The 12,954-nt window shown below is 39.0% G+C and overlaps 1 protein-coding gene across 1 annotated transcript; it reads right to left on the reverse strand.

Annotated features, from left to right (window-relative positions):
* Nucleotides 1-1,330: 1,330 nt before the first annotated feature.
* On the reverse strand, nt 1,331-10,752 carry dus1l (dihydrouridine synthase 1-like (S. cerevisiae)). Its single transcript, XM_067478431.1, has 14 exons — nt 10,649-10,752; nt 9,152-9,397; nt 8,852-8,960; nt 8,684-8,734; nt 8,474-8,586; nt 8,210-8,292; nt 7,964-8,067; nt 7,675-7,822; nt 7,192-7,288; nt 4,049-4,134; nt 3,733-3,902; nt 3,600-3,637; nt 2,979-3,054; nt 1,331-1,930 (listed from the first exon to the last, which is right to left on the reverse strand). Exons 2-14 carry the CDS (start codon nt 9,386-9,388, stop codon nt 1,782-1,784), a joined length of 1,461 nt encoding a protein of 486 aa, XP_067334532.1. The 5' UTR covers nt 9,389-9,397; nt 10,649-10,752; the 3' UTR covers nt 1,331-1,781.
* Between the last annotated feature and the right edge of the window lie 2,202 nt (nt 10,753-12,954).

Below are 12,954 nucleotides of genomic sequence, written 5' to 3' on the forward strand. Positions count from 1 at the left end.
AGACACCATCACTGCTGAAAAGTAGAGGTTTTAGAGAAACACATCTGTTTCAGGGAAAGTCTTACATATTTCAGCAAGACAATGCTAAACCACATACTGCATCCAGAACTGCAGTCCAGACCTTTCACCGATAGAAAACATTGGGTGCATCATAAAACAAATAATCAGGCAACAAAGGCCCAGAAAGTTTAAGTAATTGGAATACTGCACCAGAAAGACAACAATCCTCTCCCAAAGCTCCAGCAACTGGTCTCCTCACTTCCCAGATGTTTAGACAGATGTTAAAAGAAGGGATGCTACACAATGGTAAACATCATCCACTTTTTTGAGATGTGCTGCTTCCATCAAATTCAACATTAGCAAATACTTTCCTTGACATGTTAAAACGTCTCAGTTTCAACATCTGATATGTTCTGTTGTGAATAACATATGGATCGATGAGATTTGCAAATCATTGCATTCATTTTTTATTTACATTTACACATTCTCCCAATTTTTTTGAACTTTAATATTAAATGTTATGGGTTTTTGTAACCAAAATAAAAGCAAGTTGTAAACAAATACTTGGACATTTCACCTCCTAGGTTAGTAAAAATGGTGGAAACCAGCTACACATCACTACCAGCACCTGTGGATCTTCTTACCTTTTAGCAGTTAGACTTAGACTAGCAGTGTCCGCTTTAGAGCTAAGCTACATTTCTACAGCACAGACAGGAAGTCTGTACCAATCCTTTAAGAAAACAAGCATATAGTTTAAAAATGATACAAATTCTTAAGGTAATGAATTGGTATCATTCATCAGTCTGTATGTGCAGTAGAGACTTTTTCAGCATCAACGTTAGTTTAGCAAAAAGACTAGAAACATAAAAAATAAAATGGAAAAAAGTTAACACAAATGCTATCATGACAATATATAATTGTGTATTTGTCAAAAACTCGAAAATATGTTAACAGAGTTTTTTAAGATTATTTCATTTTCCCTGTTTTGGATTTTAGCTAGCTTTTAATCTTTATGCTAAGCTAGGCTTAGCAGTTCAACATGACTTTGATAACAAGCTTGCTGTACCAAAATGTCAGTATTCATTTTTAAACTGAATGCAGAACAATATAGGGAGGCAAACCCTTCCCATACCTTTCTTTTGTGTGTGTGTGAGCACATTTTAGACACAGCAGACTAAGCACCACTTTAAACTTGTTTCCCTTTTTTTTTTTTTTTAGGCAGTTTTACCTATGTACGTAAGTCAGTGAATTACAAACCAACCTTATCCGAAATAAACCGAAGTGTGAAGGACTTATGAGATTTGGAGGCTCAATAAAATTATGTCTAGACCACAGTAATAAAATCTTTTTTTGAAAAATAAAATACATGGAAAAAAGATATGGGAAAATCCAACTTTCCTAACCAAAAACAGACAAACAAACAAACAAAAAAACCAAACAAGCTCATTGTTCACAAGGAAAACCACATTTCATTATAAAAATTGTTTTGTTGGTTTGTCATTAATCTCTTATTTGTGCAATGTCCAATACAGAAGTTTCTTCTTGTAGAACACCCAGAGTTTACGTAGCAGCTCTGTATACTATCCAGTATCATGGAGCACACACACAAATCCGCTTGCCTGAAGTATGTATATCTATTGCCTAACGTATAAGCTTGTCTGTCACGTCTTCATTACCAATAAAGTTTTTCAAAGAAATTGCTTCAACTGGCTTAGTCCAAATTGTACACGTGACAGGTGGGAACGGTACTAACAGCAGTATGGTCTTGCTCTTAGCAGCAGCTATGCCTGAGCCTGCTCCTGCTGCTCTGTGCTAGCATCTGGTATCGGCTGTGGCGAGTTGTAGCTTTTCTCCGTCTCTGAGTTCTCCTTCCTCTTGTCCTCCTCAGCTTTCCATTTCTCTGCCTTGGTCTTGAACCTCAGTCCATGGCCTGTCAATTATAGATCACAAAGATTTTATTCATTCAACATCATTCTTCCAATTAATGTTCCCTTATTTGGCATTTGATTGATGATGGCAGAGAGTGCCATCGACCATGTTGGTGTTTAATTAGTTGGAATTCTGGTGAATGTGGAGGCCGTTACATACAATTCAGATCCTTTCCACAGTCAAACATTCAGGAATCCGGGCCCTTCATTTATTCAGGTTCCCCCCCTTTAATTTGTTACAAATATACAAGACAGGTTGGAAAACAAATTTTTCCATTGATCTGAAAAAGATCATTGGAAAGCTTTCATGTTGGCAGTATACATAAATGATTAATGCTGAAATACACCAAAACATGTTTAATGGTGTGCTGATGCATTTGTGTTGCTAGGAGACGAGGGATTTGTTGGGGCCTACAGCCTCTTGTCACTTACTATATAATTTACTACTAGCCAGCTTAATGTGATATTTAGATAATGTATTCAGTAATAAAAGAGAACACACCAATTTGTGTTTTAAAAAGCTGTTATGCTTGCTGACTGAGTGTCCTGACACAAGACCAGAAAGGTTTAACCCAGTCTCAAATTTTAAGACATTTTTGATGGCACAAATTTCAAAATAAGCAAATATATATATAAAAAAAAAAAAACAGTATATTTTATTGTTTTAAAATTTGAAATTTTGTCTCTCTAATATTAATAGTGAAAAATTAGTTTAAAACTATTTCTAAATTATTAGGGTATTGTTTACGGTATCAATTCCAATTAGGATTCTGCTTATCAAATCAGGATTTAGGGAATCTCAGTTTTGAATATTATATTTCAGGGGAGAAAACATAACCCAAATATTTCAAGAACATAAGTTAGCCATTTATTTAATGCACTATATAGTAAGTGTCAACTGTGATAGAGGGGTCTTTTACCCTTCATTTATAAAACAATTATTTGACTCAGATTATACATTATAATGTTAGTGATCAAATGATCCGCATATGTCAAAAAAAGCATTCACAGGTTGATTATAGGTGTGTGTGTGTGTGTGTGTTTACTGACTTGGACAGTCTGCCACCTCTTTAAAGGCCTTCTTCTTACAGCATCCTCGACACAGGTTGAAGACACACTTATTTCCCTGCAGAGCAAAAGAAAACAACTGTTCATGGAGGCAATAAAATAAATGGAGGACAAATCTTTTACTTTTCATAGACAAGTCCTAATGTATTAGTGTTCAGCTAACTCTTCTGTAGAATGGCTGTCTCTCCACACGGAGCTAATAAAGGCAAGACAAATATCAGCCAATAAACATGTATGGTTGGTAAATCGATACAAGTTTTTTTTCTATGCAAGACATCACAAATAAGTGCTATTATAACAATCTTACAACAGCAACAGAAATTATTCTGGTCACAGATGCAGCAACATGTGCAATGGCCCTGGAGCTGGAGGAGAAATGCAAAGATTCTCTGCACTACTGTAGAGTTATGTCTCATCACTGAGACGCATTACTCAAACAAATCCAAAGCTGACTGACTGATCAATATGTTGTGCATAATCTCATTCAAACGTTGTTTCTCCTCCAATGTAAGAGAAAGAGAGACTGAGGAGTAAAAAGACTAGTAGCTGCTCTCATCATAAAATATCAATAATAATATAAAGTCATCAGAACTGACTACTTACCTTTGGGTTCCCACACTGTTCACATTTTATGTACTTGGCTGTGGGAAGAAAGAAAATAAATTTGTGCTTAAACTACTGAGTTCCTAGTTCTCCTAACACATCTGATCTGACAGTGTTTGTGGGACAGACTCACGTTTCTGTGTGGGACAGAAGTTCTTGTTGGGGTTGCGGGATCTCTTCTTCTGCTTATTTTTGGAGAGTGTGTCAGCTGATCCATCAGAGTCTTCTAATGCTCTTTTCTGGCACACTGACTTTTTCACCTCTGAACTCTGGCTGTTACCGTTGGCAACTGGCTCCTTCGGCCTGTAGGATGTCATGAGGATACATTTTATGATATGTAGAGATAAAATTCTCTTCATAGGATGTATGGATGTGTAATATAACCTTATGAAACCGCCCCAGTGAAATGTTAATATAGAGAACAATCAAACCAAGTTGTGCTGACTCACAGGGGTCTGACGTATGGCTGGCAGATCCAGTGGGGGAAGGGCAAGTTGCCCTTCTCGTTCACATTATTTCCTTTAGTGATCTCCTCCTGTACACAGACACATGCAGTTACTGGTGTTGAACACTAGTCTCTCTCTGAGCTAACTTCAATTATTACCTCATCTAAACCAACAACCTGTCTGCTAGACCCTATTCCAACTAAGCTGCTCAAGGAAGCTTTACCCTTAATAGATACGTTCATATTAGATATCATCAATCTATCTTTAGAAACAGGCTATGTACCACAGGCCTATAAGGTAGCTGTAATTAAACCATTACTTAAAAAACCCTGTCTTGACCCAGGTGTTTTAGCCAATTACAGACCAATATCTAATCTCCCCTTTATTTCTAAAATAATTGAAAAAGTAGTCGCAAAACAATTATGTGATCACCTCCATAGGAATAATTTGTATGAAGAGTTTCAGTCAGGATTTAGAGTTCATCATAGTACAGAAACAGCACTGGTAAAAGTCACCAACGATCTTCTCATGGCCTCAGATACTGGACTCATCTCTATACTTGTTCTGTTAGATCTTAGTGCCGCATTTGATACCATTGATCATAACATTTTATTACAGAGACTGGAACATGAAATTGGAATTACAGGAACTGCACTAGGTTGGTTTAAATCCTATCTGTCTGATAGATTTCAATTTGTTCATGTTAATGATGAATCCTCCATGCACACAAAGGTTAGCTATGGAGTTCCACAAGGCTCTGTGTTAGGACCAATACTTTTTACTTTATATATGTCCCCTTTAGGCAACATTAGAAAACACTCCATAAATTTCCACTGTTATGCTGATGATACCCAGCTATATTTATCTATGGAACCAGATGAAAATAATCAGTTAATAAAGCTTCAAGCATGCCTACAAGACATAAAGGCCTGGATGTCCCACAATTTTTTACCTTTAAACTCAGACAAAACTGAAGTCATAGTATTTGGGCCCAAAAATATCAGAGATATGATGTCCAACCATATTGTTACCCTAGATGGCATAAGTCTGGCCTCCAGTACTACTGCAAGGAACCTTGGAGTTATTTTTGATCAGGATCTGTCCTTTAAGTCACATATAAAACAAATCTCTAGAACAGCCTTCTTCCACCTACGGAACATTGCCAAAATTAGGAGCATACTGTCTCAAAGTGATGCCGAAAAACTGGTCCATGCATTTGTTACTTCTAGGTTGGACTACTGTAATTCCCTACTTTCAGGATGCCCCAGTAACTCCCTAAAGAGCCTGCAATTAATCCAAAATGCTGCAGCAAGAGTGCTGACTGGAACTAGCAAGAGAGATCATATTTCACCTTCACTAGCTTCTCTCCATTGGCTTCCCATTAAATTTAGAATAGAATTTAAAACCCTGCTTCTTACATAAAAAGCTCTGAATGGTCAGGCTCCATCATATATAGAAGACCTCATAGCACCATATCATCCCAGTAGACCACTTCGCTCTCAGAATGCAGGCCTACTTGTGGTTCCCAGAATTTCCAAAAGTAGAATGGGAGGTAGAGCCTTTAGCTATCAAGCTCCTCTCTTGTGGAACCAGCTCCCAGTTCAGATTCGGGAAGCAGACACCCTCTCTACTTTTAAGTCTAGGCTTAAAACCTTCCTCTTTAATAAAGCTTATAGTTAGGTATAGTTATGCTGCTATACGCTTAGACTGCTGGGGGACCCACCCCCCAATGCACTGAGCTCCTTTCCTCCTCTTGACCATCTCTCCTCTCCTCTCACGCCGCAATTCTCACCACTGTATGTCATTAACTCTGTGTGTTCTCTCCCGTAGTTGTCTTTGTCCTCCTCTGTCCCCCTCTCTCTGTCCCTTTCTGCAGGTGTCCCCCGGCTTTGAAGCTGTGTGTCTTCCAGCGTGCAGCTACTGGTCCTACCAATCTGCCCGATGTTTTGTTATTGCTTTTTGTTGCTCTGTTCTTTTCTCTCTCCCCTTTCCACTCACCCCAACCGGTCGAGGCAGATGGCCGTCCACCCTGAGCCTGGTTCTGCTGGAGGTTTCTTCCGTTAAAGGGAGTTTTTCCTCTCCACTGTTGCCTATGGCTTGCTCCAGGGGGAATTGTTGGGTTCTCTTTATATATCTTTATAATCTTGACTTTATTCTGTAAAGTGCCCTGAGATGACTTTGTTGTGAATTGGCGCTATATAAATAAAGTTGAATTGAATTGAAAAAATTGAATAGTCTCACTAAACAGCCAGATAATGTGTCCAGATCCAGGCTACAGTTAAATGTGGAAACAAGTCATAATAACCAAAGACTGACTTAAGACTTATAATGTTGGGGTGGGGCTCCACATTAGAAGTCACAGGCTTTATTATAAGGGACTTCGATCCAGTATTAATTTTAGTACGTTCCCGTGTGCCACAAGATTAACTGAAAAGTTCTGTTGACAACCTCAGTGTACACAGGCATCCAGGTTTGTACAATGCAAACCCGGATGCCTGTGTACACTGACGTAACATTAGAACACAACTCAGATTTGAATTGTTTAGTGACAGATCCTTCCTGTTTTTGTTGCAGTATGTTTCAGTAGGATGACGGCAGAGGGAGAGAGACAGAGACAGCAAATCTGCACAACGTAAACTGAATTAATTGTGAAGCCTTTCTGATGATACAAAAAAAAAAAAAGCCAATTACAAACATGCTTATGTCAGAGAAATCAGCATTTTCCAAGAGAAATGATAACCTGTGGGTATCGGATGTGGACAACTGTTGCAGGTGATCTTGTAAGTAATCAGAGCTGCTAGTGGAGGTCAGGATGAGAGGGCGATATAATGCATCAAAATATGTTGATATAAACAATATCCTATACCTTTATTAAAAACACAGCAATATAACATAAAAGTCGATATATCACTCACTCCTAGTGGCAACTGAGCTTGCTTGAGTTTCCTAGAGACATTTTACTTCTCCTTTGTTTTCACCACACGTTGGTTTTTCATGGCAACCATCTTGCCTCAAAAAGCCCATCTCAAATGGACCCTCCTTGTCTTGTCAGATGCAGATGGACTGCTGAGTCTCGCCATGTAAAGCTGGCCCCCCCTTGCTGTTCCAGGCTTCACTCACAACATAGTATATAAGCTGGGACATACCTGGCATCGCAGCCTCAGCTGTTTGCTCACATCAGCCAAAGCCTCCAGGGTCTTCACCTTGGCCAACTCCTCCCTGAGGTCCTGGTGAATCTGCAGCCTAAGTACGCGCATGCACACACACAGACAGTACTGTTAATATAGCAGGGACAAATTGTCAACTGGGCATGATGAAATATTTTTAAATTTATTTGATGTGACTGTTATTTGATGTGACTGTTAAGATAAAAATAATTAAAGAGAAATCTCTGTATGGGCTCATCTTGTGCCCCCGTGATATACAGCACATTAAAAACTCATATGCCGTACATCTGAACCCCGGTACTACAATAATATTTCTACTAGTAGTAAAAATACTGTACCACTTAAACAGGTAGCTGAGAGACCAGTTGTTAGTTGGTATGGTATTTGTCACAGAGGTGATTAGGGCTATACAGTATTACGTTCAGCCCAGTAAGGCAAGTATTTGTACCCAGAAGGACATACGTGTAGTGCCAGAGCTTGAAGAAGTGGGCTCGTACATAAGACAGACTGCAGGGAGGATACTGCTTCACCAATTCGAGATACTCCTCAGCCATCTCCCACACTTGCGGGCTGCGGCCCTCAAACACTGCTGGGTTATGGAGGTTCCCCTCTAAGAACAATAATTAAAAAAAAATGCAGAAATTACTTTCAAAACCATTTAGTAATGCACATTATCTAGTATCTCTGAGCCAAATATAATACAATAGGAAAAATGTTGTCCATAATTACAGTGTAGATATGTTTTCCGTACCTGCACTCATAACTCCCTGCACTCCTGTCTCCTGAATGCAACGCTCCACATCACACAGGTGCTGAATGTTGCCATTAGCAAACACTGGGATATTTACTGCCTTCCTGTAGCAAACGGATGCCAAGGAGATATTCAGCACTGCAAGGTATTTATTAATGAGGCTTTCAGTTACTAGACTGAGACTCCTGGAAGCTGCTGGACAAAATTTCAGACTAAATGCTGTACAACAAAGGGGGGATAGCTCACCGTACTGCCTTGATGTGCTCCCAGCTAGCGATACCAGTCATGGCTCCTTTCTGGTCTTTGGTTCTCCCATGCACTGTCAGGAGCTAGGAAAAGACAAACGTCAAAGTCATAGTTAGGATTTTAAAAGATGCAAAGGCACAAAAAAACCACAATATGGATGATTGATATCTGCTAACAGTACCAGCTGAAACTTTAATATGAACAACAGTGATAACTACCAAAATAAAGTAAAAACTAAATCTTGAAATAAATGTATCACCGTACCTGACATCCAGCTTTTTCCAGCATCTCGGCATAACGGACGGTCTTTTCAATCTCCTTGAACACACGGATCTTACATGTGATGGGCACTGAGAGCTTTTCATTGGCTAATCTGACTGTAAAACAAATGCGGCATTTTATTTTGACATGGTAAAACTTTACGTTTTTGGTTGTTTATATATTATATATGAAAGAAAAGATGACAAGACTTACCCATTTTCTCTAATAGCTCCCACTCGTCTTGAAGAAAAACTCCATAGTGCCCTTAGAAACATCAGAACAGGTTAGTGTTCCTTTAACTGTTTGCATCAGTGTCTTTTTTATGTAACCACCAGAGAAGTCTAGATTTTAGGGGTGAATTAAGGTAGAAGCCGTGCACACCTCTCTTAGCTATCATTTGAGGACAGCCCAGGTTTAGGTCTATAGCGTCGCAGTAGTCCTGGGCAAGCAGACCCGCTTGAAGGAACACCTCTGGATCATTGGCACAGAACTGAAATACAAAGAATGGAGAGTTGTGACTTTTGTTCGACATTACATGAGGATCAATATATAGCAATTGTGCATGAAATGATAGAAAGTAATTTGTGACAAGCCTCTGATGGCTGCAAAAGAAGCAGAATTTAGAAAACATGGCATTTCCACTGACAATCTGTGAATGTCAGTGCCTGTGTAGGTCCTGACCTGGGTGATGAGTGGTCTGTCCTCCTCACAGACCTCGTTGTAGAGGTTTTCTTTACGGTAGTTGGCATCGCGCACAAACACCTGAGCGTGCAGCATGGGCGTGTAGCAAAGATGAGCGCCATGCCGACGGCTCAGCAGGCGCCAGGCGAGCTCACTCTGGTCCACCATGGGAGCCACCACAAACCTTGCCTCTTTCAGAGTCTTTCTCCAGAACTCAAAGCCCTGGAGCTTAGGCATCACGATTCACTTAACCACGCAAGAGACCACAAAAGTTAATTACAGAGTCCACAACAACAGTTCTGCTTGGAAACAACAAACACATCAAATCTCCTTCTGCCTTGCTCTCAAATGTTTTAAAACCAACTGTGAACTGTGGTGAAAGGAGAAAGTAAAATGAGTTCGTTAAGAGTTGAAAGCTAAGAAAACTATGTTCTTTCATGTGTGTTGTCTGGGAGGGAGCTCAATGGTATAGTACGCCCTCAATGTCAGGGTTGGAGTAAGACTGGGGTTTGGATAACCGTCATTATAACTGCCAATCACCTTCTTCGCCCCCTTTGTCCAAATGCTTACATGCCATAGTGGTTCTATGACACAATGCTCACAAGTATCTGAATGTGACTCTATCATTAATATGTTACACATGATGCACAGCAACTTTGCTTAAGGTTAAAACACATCATACATGTTGTTTCTGCTTAACTGTATGTGGGAGAGTCTCCCTGGAGAAAAACCCCTGGTGACTAGTCATATGAAATAACACATATTCACACTCTTTCGACCCCAAGCCTCCTTTTATGAAGAAGGCGATGAGGCAATGTCATTACCTCCTGTACGTGCACAAAGGAGGACCCATATTGACAACCCTACCCCAGCCCACCCAATGCCATGTCAGGACTGTACCCTTTGTACAAGATATTATGGCAGAAAATTAATGCACTACATCAATGTAATATGAGATAGATACACAAGCAGCTACAACATAAGCTCCACCCAGTGGTTCTGCTGTTGTGATGCTAAGGTGTGAATCTCATGGATTTACCCTGCATTTGAGTCACACAGATAAACAGCCAATTATCAACAAACAATTCAAGTTTTCCTACGTCCAAGAGGAACAACGGTCAATTTTAGGTGGAAGAATATAGTTATGTTTTTCACGAATGTATCAAACACTACATATATCTGATACCTTTTAAACAAGGCAAAAATACCTCTAACGTTAACACACTTTCGCAACAATACGTTGTGCGGACTTTGTTAATGTTTTTCATACCAGATCAAGCTAAAGCTAAACTCAGTGCCACGAACTTGACATGTTTTACTCCCGTTGGAAGCGTTACCTAGCTAAGCCAAGACGTGCAGCTAGCACATGACTTGTACAAAACTATACCCAGTGCAACTCAATAGTTATCAGTTACGTTTCTCCGGTGGCATTATACACTAATCTGGTCACGTACCAACTGTATGTAACAATACGTGGCGTCACAGTTTGTGTTTTACCTGTTAAAGTGAGAGATTTGGAGAATATTCTTGGCGCAGCACTTTCCAACTCAGTGCCACGATGAATTAGCACCGACGAGAAACAGTGACGCCGATTTTTCTCTTTTCAAATTGAGACGCTTCCAACGTTCGAATTTTATAATATTATATTCTTCTTAGGCCACATCCGGTCCAGAATAACCGACTTTATTGACCTCATTATTATTATGAAAACATTCATATCCATGCTTTAAAATGTTAAGACTGCAGACTTTGATTTACCTTAAATAATGACTGAAGTGGTTAATTATTTTAAATCCCTGAAATGCCTGGCAAATAAAAGCAGATCGACCTCTAATTTTATAAAGACAATTTATTTTATAAATGAAGAAAAGGTTGAAAAGTGGCCTTATTTTAAGACAATATATACATATTTATATCGATTTTAGTCTTTTGTTTTTTTCTGTTATGGCTGTGTTCTCTTGGTGCTCACATGGTGTTGATGCTGTAGTCTTGTCAGTTATTTATCACTTGTAATTAGAAATCGGCGTCAGAAAGTAACGCCGATTTATTGTTTTTATTGTTGTTGTTGTTGTTGTTGTTGTTCTTCTTCTTCTTCTTCCTTTTCTTCTTTTTTTCTCCCCCCGCCCCATTATCGCCCTCTTCTAATTTCATTTTATGGAAGAAACGTGACAGTACTTTCGGAAATATATTTAACTAACCTAACATCATATTTAGGTTTATTTAGCATTAAATGAAGAGTTTTGGTATCAAAACCTCACGTTTAGTCTAAATTGTATGCAGACAAAAAGTTCTAATGGTCCCTGTACAGTTATTATAGGCTAAATAGTAGCTTTTTTTTGTTCTTTCGGCTTATCCCGTGAATTCAGGGTCGCTACAGCTGATCATTGTCCGCATGTTGATTTAACATAGATATTACACTGGACGCCCTGTCTGAAGCAACCTTCTCCAATTTCTTCTGGGCTTGGACAGGCAGAGCTTGGGATGGGAAAGGGCTGTTAGGGGTTCAGTGTCTTGCCCAGAGACACTTCGACATATAGCCAGGACCAGGGATCGAACCACTGACCCTGTGGTCCATGGACGATTTCATATAGTGACATAAAGAGTATTAATGTGTTGCATTTATAGTTTGTATATGACATGTTTAGTATTGTTACATATAACATGACTAACTACAAATTAAGCTTCAAAAAGTAATATGATTCCAAAACCTGGTTTAAAATAATTAATTTGCCTGTTCACCACATGGATTCTGTCATTGAAAACATACTATAAGCTTCACATATTTACAATGTGAGGTTTTCTGTCACACTATCTGCCTCATAACCAGTTCTACTGCAGCTTATACACAGCAGCTTAGTCACTCTGGGACACACAAACATTGTATTTTACTTTTACTGTTACTTCAAAATGTTTTTTGCTGAATATCTAATACTGCGAGCCCTATACTATGTATCTGTAAATCATTTATAAGTCTATGTTAAATGATCAAAACGAGGATAGCACAGCCTGAGCAGAGTGACACTTCATATTAAATCGCACATGCTATTCATCATTGAAGTCATTCATCACCATGGATACGGAAAGGTAGATGCATCATTCCCCCAGCTGTTATGTTACATTATGTGTTGTTTTTCTGCAAATGCATCGCCAGTAACAGAATAAATCTCACTATAGTATATTATGATAGTAACAAGTCTTTTGAGTCTGTTAAGGACCAATTAATGTTTTTATTCTCATTTTACTTTTACATGCACTGTGATTTTAATTTCTCCATGAGGAGGAAATCAGAGGAAAAAATGAGAAATGTTAACATGCAAGATCTGTGTTTATTGTGGTGCTCAGCTAAAGCAAAAACCTCGAAAATAATGAATAGATGCTTGTCCTGTAATGATGTATTGTAATGTAAATAAAAATATAAGGGAATAAAGTTGCAATGTTCTCACATTTTGACTTTCTTTTTCCAGATTTAGGAATCACATGATTTCAGAAGTGCATTAAGCCATTTCGTCTTAACAGCCATACAACAATGTACTGTGTATTTAATATTGACCTAAGCTGATATAATGGAGGTTGCATTGCTTGGCAGTTACAGTCTCCTCTGCATCATTTCCTTATACTCAGTAAGGACTGTTTAAATCTTTTTCGGAAATACTCAGATCATACTTATACAGTGACTCACATTCACACCTGAAAGGTGCCCAGCGCAACCACAGTCTGACCTGCCGGCCACTAAGCAGCTTCACTGGAGCAGTTAAAGCAGCTTTTTCATTGGTTGCCACAGTGGAAAGTCTGGTCCGCACCGT

This window comes from Channa argus, chromosome 15 (genome assembly GCF_033026475.1).
Source record: "Channa argus isolate prfri chromosome 15, Channa argus male v1.0, whole genome shotgun sequence".
Lineage (NCBI taxonomy): Eukaryota > Metazoa > Chordata > Actinopteri > Anabantiformes > Channidae > Channa > Channa argus.

What these genes read in the sequence shown, in the direction of transcription:
- dus1l (XM_067478431.1), bottom strand. Translation starts at nt 9,388, where the DNA reads ATGCCTAAGCTCCAGGGCTTTGAGTTCTGGAGAAAGACTCTGAAAGAG. An exon ending in GGAGCTATTAGAGAAAATGG is followed by an intron (nt 8,587 to 8,683) that starts GTAAGTCTTGTC and finishes TTTGTTTTACAG; the next exon opens with TCAGATTAGCCAATGAAAAG. An exon ending in TGGAAAAAGCTGGATGTCAG is followed by an intron (nt 8,293 to 8,473) that starts GTACGGTGATAC and finishes GTCTTTTCCTAG; the next exon opens with CTCCTGACAGTGCATGGGAG.